This window comes from Cricetulus griseus, chromosome 3 (assembly GCF_003668045.3).
Source record: "Cricetulus griseus strain 17A/GY chromosome 3, alternate assembly CriGri-PICRH-1.0, whole genome shotgun sequence".
NCBI lineage: Eukaryota > Metazoa > Chordata > Mammalia > Rodentia > Cricetidae > Cricetulus > Cricetulus griseus.
In genome coordinates, this window is record NC_048596.1 from 152,934,770 (window position 1) to 152,949,347 (window position 14,578).

General features: G+C 42.5%; 1 protein-coding gene across 1 annotated transcript in view; it reads left to right on the forward strand.

The window, feature by feature from the left end:
- The window catches only part of Nr3c2 (nuclear receptor subfamily 3 group C member 2), a 321,919-nt gene that overhangs the window by 243,362 nt on the left and 63,979 nt on the right, over positions 1-14,578 (forward strand). The window contains exon 4 of the mRNA XM_027410547.1: positions 13,600-13,938. Coding sequence (XP_027266348.1) covers positions 13,600-13,938 — 339 coding nt within the window. The remainder of the gene's footprint in view (positions 1-13,599; positions 13,939-14,578) is intronic.

Here is a 14,578-nt window from a genome sequence, read left to right on the forward strand (position 1 = left end):
AGAGTCCACAGTTTCCTGACATATTGTTATCCAGCTGGAGAGGAGTGGAGAGCTCAGGTGGGAAAATTGCCTGTATTTGCAGGAATTTCAAGACTGACAGAAATGCTCAGATCTTGGTGGCCAGCCAAGAGTAGAATGGCCAGGCCAGGCTTGAGGACGTCTTAGACAGAACTCTACACCAAAACCTGTGGGTGGAGATCCCAGAGTGTGAGATTGCACACAGGGTAAAGTGGCCTTGCCATTTCTTCATGTTGGAGTCATTGTTACCATACACTGAGCCAGGGAAGCCACTCTTGGGACAGGACAAGAGGTGCCCCTAATCGTCTATAAATGCAGGGGTGTGCACCTGTTACCCCAGGTGGTGGCATCAGGAAACCGATGCTGGGGAGCAGACCTGCCACACATCTGGAAGGAAGGGTTGTGGGGAGGCCCTGTCTCATCACAGGAACAAATATTCTTTTTACTAGAAGGTTAGTAAAGAGGTCTATTGTATAAAGCCCAGCTTAAATTTAATGTGATGGTGAATGTTGAAATCAGCCATTACTCATTTTTTTATGAGGGTGGCAACATACAGGATGTGCGCTTGTCAGTCCATATACACGCCCTTTGGGTGTGGTGGACACTTGGCTGCCTTGCAGTTGTAAACTTGATGATATAATTACCGTAAACTTGGGGACTCTTTCCAGGGGCCGTGTGTGTGTGTGTGTGTGTGTGTGTGTGTGTGTGTGTGTGTGTGTGTGTGTGTGTGTGTGTGCACGCAGATTGCTTGCAGATTTTGTTAGTACATTTTTGTGTTTGTGTCCCTGATAATAAGATGGAACACTGAAGAAATTATTAAGTTTCAGATATATAGGTTCTATTGTTCTTGCAACACTCCTGGCTTCTTTAGAGAAGTTGGTTGAAGCTCACCTGTCTATGTATGAAGCACAGCTGGTCCAGTGGAGTGAGTGGCCACTTCTCAACCCCAGATATGAGGAAAACAAGCTAGTATTGCCAGATTTGAAGAATGTTCAAAAAACCATTTTGTGTGAAAACTTTCAGATTTTGAAAATGAGGCAATTCTTTGGTACAGTTGTTTCCAGCTTATGACACCTGCTGTTGGGAAAGTGATAGATGTGTGATGGATCGCAGGCTCCTCCCATCAGCTCTCAGTTGCTTGCTGTCTGTGTGGTCTCGGAAGTTCCTCTGCCGCCCAGGTCTCTTCTTCTTTTAATGACTTTGCTTAATGTAGACTACTGCTTCTCAACCAGGGGTGATTTTCCTCCAGAGTGGATGGCATTCAATGGTCTGGAAACCTTTCTGGTTGCCACAGCTGGTGGCTGGGGGTGGCTACTGCCACCTAATGGGTGGAGGACTAAGTCTGCTGCTAAACATTCTTTGACAGACAGGATTGTCCATACATCCATGAATTATCCAATCCAAAGTAACAGTGAAGTGGAGGAGACCAAATCCTTACTGTTCCTCCTTTTTCCCCTCCCCCTCCCTTCTGCCCTCCCTCCTTCCCTCCCTCCCCTTTCTTTCCTCTCCCCTTCCTGGCATGCCCCTCCCTCTCTTCCTTCAATCTTGCTTATAATCCCTCTGGATTTTCTTCCTTCAGACACTTTAAGATGGTAGCTCTAAGTCTCACATGCAAAAAAACAGAATTTAAGAATGAGAACCCCCAAACTTCCACTTACATATATTCTGACACGTGAACCTTGGGCAGCCCAAGATTCTGCATGGAGACTTCACCCCTAGTCTTTGCAAGGATGATGTGGGTTCCACGGTTGGAGGAGTGGGATGCTCAGCTCTGTCTCCATGGCCTCTGAGCCCATGCTTCTATTCCTTACATCCTTCACCATGAGGATATTGTCACCTTTATGAAGCTGTGCACACAGAGAGCTCTTAACCAACATTAATGTCTTGGAGGAAAATGATTGAAATGTAGTTTTGGATGAAGACTGAAAGCATATGTCATTGTGATGTTTAGCTCTTACTCCTGGCCCAATAGCTAAACCATATCCTATGGTGTTTTCCCAGGTTTCCTCAATTTTTGGCTAAAGTCTCCTATGTAGACATAAAGATCCTTTTGTAGTGGTTCCCTTTAGCTACAAAGCTAAACTTTTGGTTTTTATTCTAAGCACAAGAACAAAATAAGAGAGGGGGAACTAAACTTATATAGCTGATAATATGGAGAATAATTTGCATGAATGACTTCTTTTTTAAAACAGATGTAAATTAAACTCCCAAAGGTAATACTGTAAGAGTGGCTGTAGGAATGTAAGACCTGTCTCTCAAACACTGTTTGGTCCTTAGAAAGATGGCATATTTATACCACAGTCATTAACGGGCTTTGACTCATGCAGAACATTGCATATGCTTTTGTTACTAGAGTGCTGATTTAACACATAGTATTTTGGTTGTAGATATTAAACATTTTCTTAAAACTTAAAATTAGACAATGATTGGTGGTACTACTGGGTGACATATCAAGGCTATTTATGGGTATTTTGTTACCAGGTCACAGGTGTCCTTCCACATGCATGTGGCAGTTCAGCCTCATACAAACAATGGTGACTATAACCAGTCTTTCCCTGTCCTGCCAGCCAGCTCCCAAATAACAACAGGGAGTCTTATTAATTATGAAAGCTTGGTCTTAGTTCAGGCTTATTTTTAGTTGTCTCCTATAATGTAAATTAACCCATTTCTGCTAATCTATGTTCTGTCACATACTGTTCATCCTGCTTCCTCCATGTCTCCTTGTACCTTTCTTGAGTGCCTAGCTTCCTCCTCCTACTTCCTCTCTCCACCTGGAAGTCCCACCTATACCCCCTGCCTAGCTATTGGCCAATCAACCATTTTATTACACCGCTCATAGCAGTACACCTTCACACAGTGTACAAATATCCCACAACAGGTGACCTGAAGGCCAGTTGACCTAGACTCCTGGAGATCTTTGGCCTCCAACTTCAGGAGCTTTCTCTTATAATTCTGGAGAAACTATAATTTACCAATCTGAATTGTGTTTGTATAGTCAGGCCCTTTGTTCTCACGCTGCCTGTCCTTCTACTGTTCTGCCCGAGTCTTTGTGTATGACAATGGCCTGATTTTGTTCAGACAGGCTGGGTTTAGCTTTGGCTGGAGTTGTCTTCCAGGCAGACAAGCCTATCCTGGGACTTAAGATGAAACCTAACAGCCTTGTTTTGTTCCTCTGAGAAGCTTTGTCAGAGAATGGACTGCAGTGGTCACGTTAGGGCATCTCTGGCTTGGGACAATCAGAAAAGCATCCATTCATTTGTTTATTTCTCTTTCCTTCACTTTTTCAGCAAACAGCTTAAACAAATTCCGGCATCACAACCCAGAAACCAAAGGGAAGGTTGCAGAGTATCTTATGATACGGACATAGCTGCATGGTCTTTATCTCCATGGTCATACTGTGGAGGGAGATTATGTCCTCCAACAGGGGGTTTCTAACACTAACTGTAGGTTCAAGAAGCAGACACTGAAGACTAGAAACGCTCTAAGAAAAAGTTACAGGTTCCTGCCATCTCCATTCATATTGGGGGTGTCAATTTAATTTAATTGGTGATTAAAGATTATAGTAAGGATTAAAACTTGCCTTTCACAGGGTGTGTAACTTGAATCTATTTGAAAACTGTAACATGAAACTGGCATCCAAGACATCAATGCTTTCAGTTTCCTTCAAGATCCCCTCCAGAGATGGAGATGACAGGCCATCACACCACACCAGAAAGAGCTTACTCAAACCCTAAAAGCGGCAGCCATGGAATCCACCCATGAGTTCTGATGAGCTCCATGTAGGGGTGTGGCAGTCACTATTTCCCAGCTGACTTTAGTGTGAAGGGAAACCTACCTTGGAAGCAAAAGCAAAAGCAAAGAGTAAGGAAGATGTGGTGAAGCAAGCAGCTGGGGAGAAGAAAGAAAATCTAGGCCTTCCCTCATTGTGAATGTGAAGTTACCAGCTGTTCCTTAAAGTTCTTAAGTGATTTGCTAACACTGCTTCAAGTGTGAACTGAGATCCCCAAGAAATGCTTTTAGAAAGACCCACTTTCCCTTCAGCTGGTGTGATGTCCTCCTTGCTAACCTTCACAGCGGCATGCAATCAGAGCTGTATTCACTTATTTTAGCAGAAGCCTGTGACCAGTGCCCTGGCCTCTGGCTCAGGGAGAACTTTCTCTGCACCTTGTTCTGCTCTTGGGTTTTGTTTTTGTTTTTGTTGTTGCAGGGGAGTTGTTTGGCTGTTTTATTTGGTTGTTTGTCTGTCTGCTTTGGTTAAACGGTGTTAATGTGAAGAATACTTTTGAAATGAAAACAGAAAACTAGTCTATTAAAGGAGCTTTTGTTCAGCCTGCAGTGCTGGACTGGTTTTGAGGGAGTCTCCAATGCTCTGGAATTTACACTGTGGCAGAAGACCAAAGGACTAAATAGAAGTAAGCCTTGTAAACAGCTGGGCAGGGTGGGCCTTGAAGGGCGTGGCACTGCTCGCTGCCTGACTTTGGATCTGCAGGCTAACCCCTGTGCCCAGGGACGCTGGAAGGGACACCAGAGGAGCCACTGCAGGTTGCCACTTCACTGCTTCAAAACAAGCCAGCTTGGTTTGGCTCCACTTGATCTGGGAGTTTTCAGACCAAGTCTACCAGTATCCTGAAGAGAACCCAGCCTAGAAAAACAACCTTTTTCTCAACTATATGTCATTGGCTACTGTTAATTCTTAATTTAGACTCCTTCTGATAATGTCAAAAGAATAAAATGTGGAATAATATTTATTTTAAAAGCTGTAAACATTGACATTTGTTTCGCTTTCCTCAAGCTTGCTTAATCCTCTCCTCATTGTGTGTGTCCCCTGGTCATTTTGCATTAGTGTTAGCTTGCATGAGGAGATTTTTAAATGCTATCTGGCTTCTTTATCTCATATTTGAGAGCAGAGTGACAGCTCTCAGAAACGGATTCTGTTCTGTGTAGTTCTGGTTCTCAAGTTTTGTTCACTGTTAATTTCTGTTAGACTGTCTGACCTTTCCATTCTTTGCTCAGTTTAAATGATTTTTAAATCATAATGTTATCACTTAATATTGTTTAATATTATATACTAGTTATCTGTAGTAACTAATGTTAGCTAATGATATCAATATATTATTTAACCACAATGTAATCCAGTAAAATGTGCTCAGTTTACTTTTTATGTAAACAATATAAAAAATTACTGACAATCTGGTTCAAATTAAGGTGATTTTTTTCAATAAAACATGCTGCCAAGTAATTATTCTTGAAAAAAATAATTAGAATTATAGTGATATAGCTATGAGTAATTACAGAAACAATGTAGAACTAAAAGGAAGAACTCTTTTTCAAGAAAATTAGCATTGGAGATAAAACTTGACTGGCCTTTGAGTCTATGTAATTTCTCATTCCCTATTGATAGTTTTTGTTTCTTTTACCTTCTTAGATGTTTTGTTTTGTATGTACATGTTTTGCTCACACATCTATGTGTATATAATATATATGAATAATATATGTATACATACATATATAGATACACTGCATGCATGTCTGGTGCCTGTGGAGGTCAGAAGAAGGCATCAGATTCTGGAGCTAAGGTTATGGATGGTTGTGAGCCATAGGTTCGGAAAACTGCAATGGGTTCTCTGCAAGAGCAACAGGTGCTCTTAACCACTGAGCCATCTTTCCAGCACTGTTTTTATTTCTTGCACACAAAAAACATACAGTCTTTTTTTCCAAAACTCTGAAACACATTGGAGTTAGGCAGCCTTCTCGGGTGCCTCAGAATTCTATGGTGTGTGCCCTGTTTCAAGGACTTAGGAAACACAGAGACTCCTGCAGTAAAGTAGCAACAAAGGCTGAGAAGAAGAACATTCAGGGAGCATGGGCAAAAGTGAAGTGTGAACAGACGGCCACGAGCTATGTTGAAAGCCATCCTTGAAGGGATTCTGTGCTGCATGTGATACTTTCTTCCCTGTAAATGTTTTGAAACCCTGGGTCTCCTGTATACTAAATACACTTTCTGCCACTGAACTCTGCCACAACCCCCAAACTTACCATATTTTATTTGCAAAAGATAGGTCTCACTGAATTAACTACCAGTATGAGGAAGTCTATACGGGACCATCCTTCGGGGTTTCTACTTAGCCAGGGGTCTCACTTCTGCTTCATCTTGTTCAGCCTGAGCTCACCAGGGATCTTGGGAGGGCACAGCTCATGGCACAGCCCATTAAGCCGGGCCCTGGAGCCATTTCCAGGTCACTGCCTCCTGCCTCCTTCTCATGCCTTGTTCACCTCCACAGCCTTGTTACAATAGTAATGCTTCTTCATAAACCATTCTTAATGAGTCTATTTACCTGGCATACCAATGAGATTGCTCCGTGTAATAAAATCTGCTTGTGCATGTGCCAAGAAGGCAACTGTGGCAGCTGTTAAAGAATTTGCCCTTCGAAGGTGGGGTCTTTTTCTGGGTGGCCATGGCAATTATTGTGCTAGTTTTTCTTATTTGATATTATAATTTTTTATGTTTCTACCTTTTGAGAGAGATTCTTGCTCTGTAGCCCAGGTTTGCCTTGAATCCACTGTGTAGCTCAGATTTTCCTGGAACTCACTGAGTATTCCCAGCTAGCCTTGAACTCACTGTGCAGCCCAAGCTGGCTTTGAATAGGTGACAATCCTCTTGAATCTGTCTCCCAAGGGTTGGCATTACAGATATAGGTGACCACACCTAGTTTTTCTCCTTTTAAGTCTGTATTCTAAAACTTCTGGGAAGTTTTACAAACATACCAATCTTCTACATAGTGATCCCCAGAGAATAGGATTTATGGAGATCAATGTCTATATTTTTCAGAAGATTGTTACTTTCTTTTGAAATGGGTGTCCAAAGAACCCAATGATCGATTGTAGTGTAGTATTGCTTCAGGACTTCAATTCTTAGCAAAACACAGGGTTCCTCCTTTGGTAAATTCTAGATCTTAGACAAACTGACTGGTTTGCTTCCTGCCTTTTTAGACCTGTCTTCCAATTGCAGTGAAGGCAACATAGCCAGGAGCAAAAGCAAAGGCTTGTCTTGCCTTTCACAGCAAGAAAAGAAAACAAGCCTGTGACCTGGTTGAAGTGGCCATGGCCTTCTGTTTAACAGACTCACCTGTCACTAGTGGGAGCCAATGGTGACCTTACAGACAGCTGAGTGGCCTCCTGCTTAGATGTCTGCTATGGTGTAACCTGGAGTTTTCACATCTTTACCAATAAGTCACAGACCTTGGGACTGTACATCACAGTATACAACACCAATCAAAGATGAGAGAGAACAGGACTTTATCTGAGTGTTCTGCATAGGGGCCTTATTTTCATTTTTGTTGTCCCCTCCAACCCAGGAGTACTTTGAAGACTTGAGACTTTTTTTGGATCATGTTGATCACTGTTCCTACCTATACAGTATGAGGATACTGTGCAGGGTCCTGTCACCATACCAATCACTTTGCTCTCTGAACAATTGTGGGATCACAACACCTATCTCCTAGGGTGTGAATGAAGATTAAATGCAGTATTTTTAAGAGAGGCTGTCTCAGAATATGCCTTGCATTTAGATCTTTGGTTGCCCTTTGTCACTTCCTAACTCATAAATGTACTGGGGATTAGGAGAAAAAGAAGGCTGTATTTTAAATTTGGAGCTGAACAAACAGAGCTACACTTTATGATTAGGAAACTGCTTTTTTAATAGGTAGGGTTTCTCCTCATAATACTGAAAATCCTTATGAGCATATATTCTAAAGTCATAGTATTTGCCCTCTATGCACTTTTTTTGGAAAAACATTGCTTAAAGTATGTCTTACCACACCTGCAGGCGCAGTCCTGTGTATCCAAAAAAGCTGAACACAGTAGCTCCTTTAGTATCAGGAGACTGGAATGTACATCAGAGAGTCTCCCTGGCTTCCACAATGGGCTCCAAATCTCCAAAACTATTCAATCACTGGTTTCTACCTTAGGGCTAAGCTGCCCTTGAGCAACAGGATGCCTGCTGCCAGGACCTCAGGCTACTTGGAAAACAATATTGCATGTTGTTTCGGGCAGCGAATTCCAGGCTCTCTGCACAACACATTCCAGGATCCTCAGAGGAGATGTTCCCACAGTCTTCTCTAAAGTCTCTCTTGGTCCTCAAAGGCTCCGTGTCTTATTTCACCCTTGGTGAAAAGAGAAAATGAGGTGCTCAACATGATCCAAAAAAATGTCTCAAGTCTTCAAAGTACTCCCGGGTTGGAGGGGACAACAAAAATGAAAATAAGGCCCCTATGCAGAACACTCAGATAAAGTCCTGTTCTCTCTCATCTTTGATTGGTGTTGTACACTGTGATGTACAGTCCCAAGGTCTGTTCAACACAGGTGTCTAGTAAAAGTTGTCACTTGGATCCACAAATCACTACATTGCCTAGCCACACTTCACAGACCTTTGTCCAAAGTGCCAGAGGGAAATTTAGAGTTAGGGGTTAGCTTCAGTCCCTGCTGTCAAAACTCTTCTTCTTCTCCTCCTCCTCCTTCCTCCTCCTTTTCCTCCTCATCCTCCTCTTCCTCTTCCCACTCCTCCTCCTTTACCCTCCCCTTCTTTTCTTCATTCAAAAAGAGACAGTTTCTGAACAAGACATCTCTGAATGTTTCCCCATTGCCTGCAGTGAGCATTGTGTACTCCCACTCCAAGGCCCTTCTCACTACCATCTCTAACCTGGCTGCACTGAAAATATATTGTCTCGCCTTGAAAACTGTAACCCAAGATGGAGCCTTGCTTTTGTGTGTGTTTGTGTATATACATATTCCTGACTCTTACTAGCATTAAAAATAAAAAAAGGAACAAGAAAAAATAGCAGTGGACTCGTAGAAAATAAAAATGCCATGGAAATAACTATGCCCAGACCCCTGAATAGCAGGTAGGCATCTCCCACAGGGAAACCTTGTTTTGTGAAATCCAAAGCCCTGTTCTTACTTCCTTGCATTCCTTCCAGCCTCAACACTCAGTTCTGGCTTCTGCTCTGAAGGACTCTACTCTTGGGCAGGTCAGTAGTATCTGATTATGGATGTATCTCCTACAGGAACATGGCTTAGTCTTCTTTCAAGTCACAGAAAAAGCAGGTCAAGGCACAGTGACAGTGACAGATAGAAGGAACAGCAGAGATAAAACAGCTGTCTGCCATCGTCTTTCTCTCTGAATTTGTCGTGGTACCCTCACCCAGAACTCAGTCCTGGCAGCTTGCATGAACCTGATCAGTATTCTGACTCAGCTTCCTCAAAATGGTTCTCTCTTGTCAAGGCTAAGATTTCCTCACCAGTGTTTTATTGTTGCAAACCCTACTCCCTATACTGTGGGGGATGTTAGTTATTTGCTGAGTACTTGGTAAATGTGACCTGTGAAAATAGCAACAAAATCATATTGATTGTGGCTGTACATTATCTGTGGATAGCTTTATACACTGGAGAATTTAGTTGAAGATTCACTGACTCAGAATTTCTTACAAAATGGTGAGAAGTGGAGTTTACCTTTGTCATAGCACGTGTCCTATAAAATCAGTAATGCATAGTACTTTGCTAATTACATAGAGGAATCTGAAAATATGTACAGATCCTTTTTAAACACCATCTTCAACCTTCTTAACTAGTGCAGGAGTATCTGGGAACAATTGGGAGATGCCACTTTACTTTCCATTGAGAAACTAGTTATTTATTCATGAAGGCAACTTTCGCTTAATGCCTCGCCCCCATCCAATTAATGCCTGCTGCCTTCAGAATCATTTAGATGCTTTTTTTCTCTATTAGTACAAATTAAGATGGTTTTGCTCTATGACCAAGTAATGTCCTCTGTAAAAAGGTGACATTTCTTCTTTGGGTAACATGACAGAAAAACACTTATTTGCCCCTGACTTTGCATTCCTCCTCAGGCAACTAAAAGAAAATGAAGTATTTCACCAAGAGCATCATCATGCTTATTTGGCTGAAGCCAACACCTGAAGAGTCAGGGAGTGGGGTTATTGCCCTGTGGGATGCAATTACATTTGATCTGTGAACTAATAGTAAGGACGACAACAATGATATTAACATAATCCCTGTACAGCATATCGAATATCTGCTGTCAATCCTTAATTTTCAATAAATCCCAATTTCTAACATGGAAGAGTTGGTGTGATACAGGTAGTTGGAGAACCCCGGAAGATGCAAGAATGGCTTCATTACTAAGTAGCCATCATTGAGTCATCCTAGGTTTTTGTCTGCTCTCAGGGCACTCAGGAGTTTTCATATCCCTCAGAGGTAGCTCAAACAAACAGGATGTGGTGTTACACCAGAATCCAGGCTCAGCAAATCTCCAGATCACACTGGGGAGTATTCCCAATCTTTGTAGAGTACCACAGAGGACTGCCAGCTCGATGCTCTGGTTATTAGCCAGGAACAGGAAGCAGGGTCTCCCATTGCTGGATCCTAGGAATTAATTCAGGGTGAATCTGTGGAGTTCTGTTTCCTTGCTGAACCAGGAGATAGTAGCTGCCAAGATGTTGCCAGTAAGACCTTGGCACCTGCGGGGAAACCCCTGAGCACACACTAGTTTCTGTAAAATCCAATGTGGATAAATGAAGTTCCTCTTTTAAGTGAGCATGAGTGGGACGGGAGACATTTACCTGTATGACAAATCCATACCCAGAGAGAGAGAGAAGGGGGGAGGAGGAGAGAGTGTGTGAGTGAGTGCACTGCTATTGGCTGACAGTTAAGGTGGGTGCCGCCTTGACCTCCCGGGCCCAGGAGAGCCCCAAACCCAGTGGCCATTAATTCCAGAGAATTTAGCAAGGAACCCTACCCCAAAACCAGGTTCACTTTGAATAAGAGAAACATGTTCATTGAGGATCTTTAGCCAAAATTGTCCCTGTATAATTAGCAAACATCTTAATTATGCAGTTGGATTTGAAGCTGGTGTTCATCCTAGAGCATAAAACCAATCCTAAGAGGATAGATAGGAAGGATTAGCGGAGAAAGTGGGTAGCACAGAAGTGGAGGTCGGGGTCCTGGCTGGATTCACTGGCTCACTGGTATCCACTGGCTCTGAAAGCTTGAGGGAGTGTTTTTCCTGTGGTTCTTCATCAGAACAAAATGGAAATAGCAGTAATGCCTAGTTTGATGAGCACTGAACTTTAAAATATAGAGAATCTGCTCAACTGTGTTCAGAAACTGGGTGCCCAATAACTATAGCTTAGTATTTCAAATGCAACATTTTAAGAGTTGTAAGTTCACAAATGGGTCATTACACAGTAGAAATTTTGCAAAGGAATAATTAGTGACTCAAAAATCTTATCTAAAAACCTCAGGAGCTTGTCTACATTTCTCACAGGGAAATAAACTGAGGCTTCATGTATGTGATGCATTGTGAAATTTATTAATGTTTAAAGATGAAACAAATTTATTCAACAAATATTTGCCAAGAATCATGAGTTAGAACATGGTGCACAGTATGATATTGTAAGAATGCATACAGTGTCTTCACCATACTCCCTGAGCCTTCAGAAAAGATACTAGTTACATACATGTGGCTGAAGAATCCACACACTATTTCTGTAAAGACTGATTATCACTCACTTCCAAGTTCCCTGGTGTTCTCAAAGTCACAACATGAATGAAGTGAAATGCTAAACACAACACTGATAACCTGCTTGGTAGCTATGCTACAGGTGACAGCCCAGGGAAGACATTCAATATTCTTTATGATAGTCATATCACTGACTTTATAAGACATGAGAAATCAACACAGCTAGGACATAAAACAAATATAAATTTTATAATTAATTTGCAAGCAGATACCACTTTTAATAAGGCATGAAAATATCAGGCATTGCTGTTTCTACTCAGTCAGAATATGTCTAACATCAATCAGTCTCAGGAAATATGAGGAAACTTTAATGAGCTCATTTTTGGTTTTGCTTTGTAGATAGTGTCTCATTGTAGTCCACATTAGTCTTGAAATCATTGTGATGCCCAGGATGTCCTTGAATTCACACTGTTTCTCTTGCCTCAGCCACCCAAATTCTAAGATGATAGGCATGAGCCACCACACAGTATCTAGAATATTTGTGTGTATGTGCACAGGTGTGTGTGCACATCAGTGGAAGCCAGAAGTCTACATGATATCTATCACAAGTGCTTGCTACCTTATCTTGTAAATGGGATCTTTCACAGGTCCCCCATTTTTCAGGCAAACACCCTGAGACTCAGAGAAGTTTCTCTGGCATGAAGCTTCATGGATCTGATTGGTTGCATGGCCAGTGACCGCTCCAGAGGCCTCCTCTGCTCCTCCAGAGTCACTCACTGATCCACCAACATTTGTGATTATTTAGCTGCTTGGTTTTCTTTGGGTCTAGTTGGCCAGTTGCTTTGTTGATAAGTTCTGGTGTGTTTTCATTCACACATTCCCTTGAAGCATCCTGACTAGCTACACCACAGTGTCCACAGCTTCCTGGCAGCAGAATGTGTGTACAAGACACCATCCCTCATTCAAATGATGCTGTCGGAAGCAGAATCCTCTACCTCAAACCTTCCATTGATGGCCAGAGTCTGTTAACAAATGACTGAAAATTTTAAAAGAGCTTGGTAAACCTTTTATGGGCAGAAATTACACCTTAGTTTTCTGTTGATCCTAGTCCAAATGGTTGATGATGTACCTGCTCTTGGGTGATGGCTTCACTCTTTGGTGAGTTGTGGGTTTTTTCTGTGGCGAACATGATAAATAGCTTTAATTGTAAATAGAAATGGTTATGTTTTACACCAAGTTCACTGGTGTGGTGTGGCCCTGTTCTGTGTTCAATGAGCCTGTGAGGCTGAGATTCAAGTTAGGATTAAATTGGTGCTGTGTCTGGCTTATGGGGAATTTTTAAATCAATTGAAATCATTATTATAATTGCAAAATCAGTAATTACCACAGCCCTAAGCTCAGCTTGGCTCTTCTGCGTAGAAAAAGCTCTTTTCACCCATTCTGTCAGGTAGCCTCCCAATTACCTTCACCTTCACCTCTGCCAGCCCCCACGGTGTTACTGTTTGAAGCAGTTGCTCCTTCTCCAATCACCATTTCCTGTGATTGGACAAACTTTTAAGTGCTATTCTAAAATGAGAACCATAGTTGTCTTTTCTCAAAATAATTGTTAAATTGGGAATTTTGTGCAAGCCATTTAGAACATATATTAAGCATTCCATTAATTTTTGCTCTTTTTTTTGGTCGTGGGCCCCACTTGTTTAAATAGTGCAGTTTTGTGTCCTCCCCTCCTCTCCATTGTGAGAACAGGATGAGTTTCAAGTCAGTGTGCAGGTGTGTGCAGGTCTCCATGGGCTAGAAGGAAAGATGTGTGTCGTGAGTCAAAGGCAAGAAGCTGCTGCCAGCCCACTGCCCATGGTAGTACCCTGGGAGCTTGCCATTTGCTTTAGGAAACTATTGTGGAAGGACTCCTTTGGTACAAGAATTCCTTAGGAGAGAGTATGCACTGTCTACAACCCAAAGGCCTGTAGAAGTTTACCTCTTGCAATGTGCTCCAGATCTCATCATGCTCATTTGCCCTTATCCCTTCTGATTTCTGTTTTTCACAGCTCGAAAGTCAAAGAAACTGGGAAAGTTAAAAGGCCTTCATGAGGAGCAGCCACAGCAGCCCCCACCACCGCCTCCACAGAGCCCGGAAGAGGGGACCACATACATTGCTCCTGCCAAGGAGCCATCTGTGAACTCTGCACTGGTCCCGCAGCTCTCCTCCATCACTCGTGCACTCACGCCATCCCCGGCCATGATCCTGGAGAGCATCGAGCCTGAGATCGTGTATGCCGGCTATGACAGCTCCAAGCCTGACACTGCGGAGAACCTGCTCTCCACACTGAACCGCCTGGCAGGAAAACAGATGATCCAGGTCGTGAAGTGGGCCAAGGTACTTCCAGGTAGGACTGCATACCGCTCATATCGGTACTAGTGGTGCCCTGGTGTCCCCTTTGAGCAACAACCTGATGTGTCTGTCAAAGACACCAGAGTGGTGGCAGAATTCTGGATACTGGTTCATTTCTTTCCTTCCAAGAATGCAGGTTTGTGGTCCTGTTGTTCCTAAAACAGGAGCAGCGATGGTGTTTGCAAAAGAAGGGATTATTTTGTCCCCAAGTATTAATGAGGTAAAATACACTCTGTTACTAAGGTCACACTGAGCCAGCTCTGGGCAGCACAGTACCCCAGTTCATCTAAGCTCAAGTCCAAGGAAGCTAAGGCTGACACTACCCTTGTACAACACCCTGATCAACTAACTCATTCTGAAAAAAAAAAAAAAATCAATACTGCTTGAAGGGACTCAAGAGATGGTTGGTGACATGCCTGTACACACACCTGAGTTTAGATCCTCAGATATATATGTACGTATATATATATATATATATATATATATATATATATATATATATATATCCCTGTCTTGCAGGCCTGTAATCCCAGCCCTAGAGAACAGAGGATCTCTGGAGCTTTCAGGCAGTCAGCCTAGCTCCAGATTCAGGGCAAAACCCTGCCTCAAAAGATAAGGTAGAGAATGATAAACAA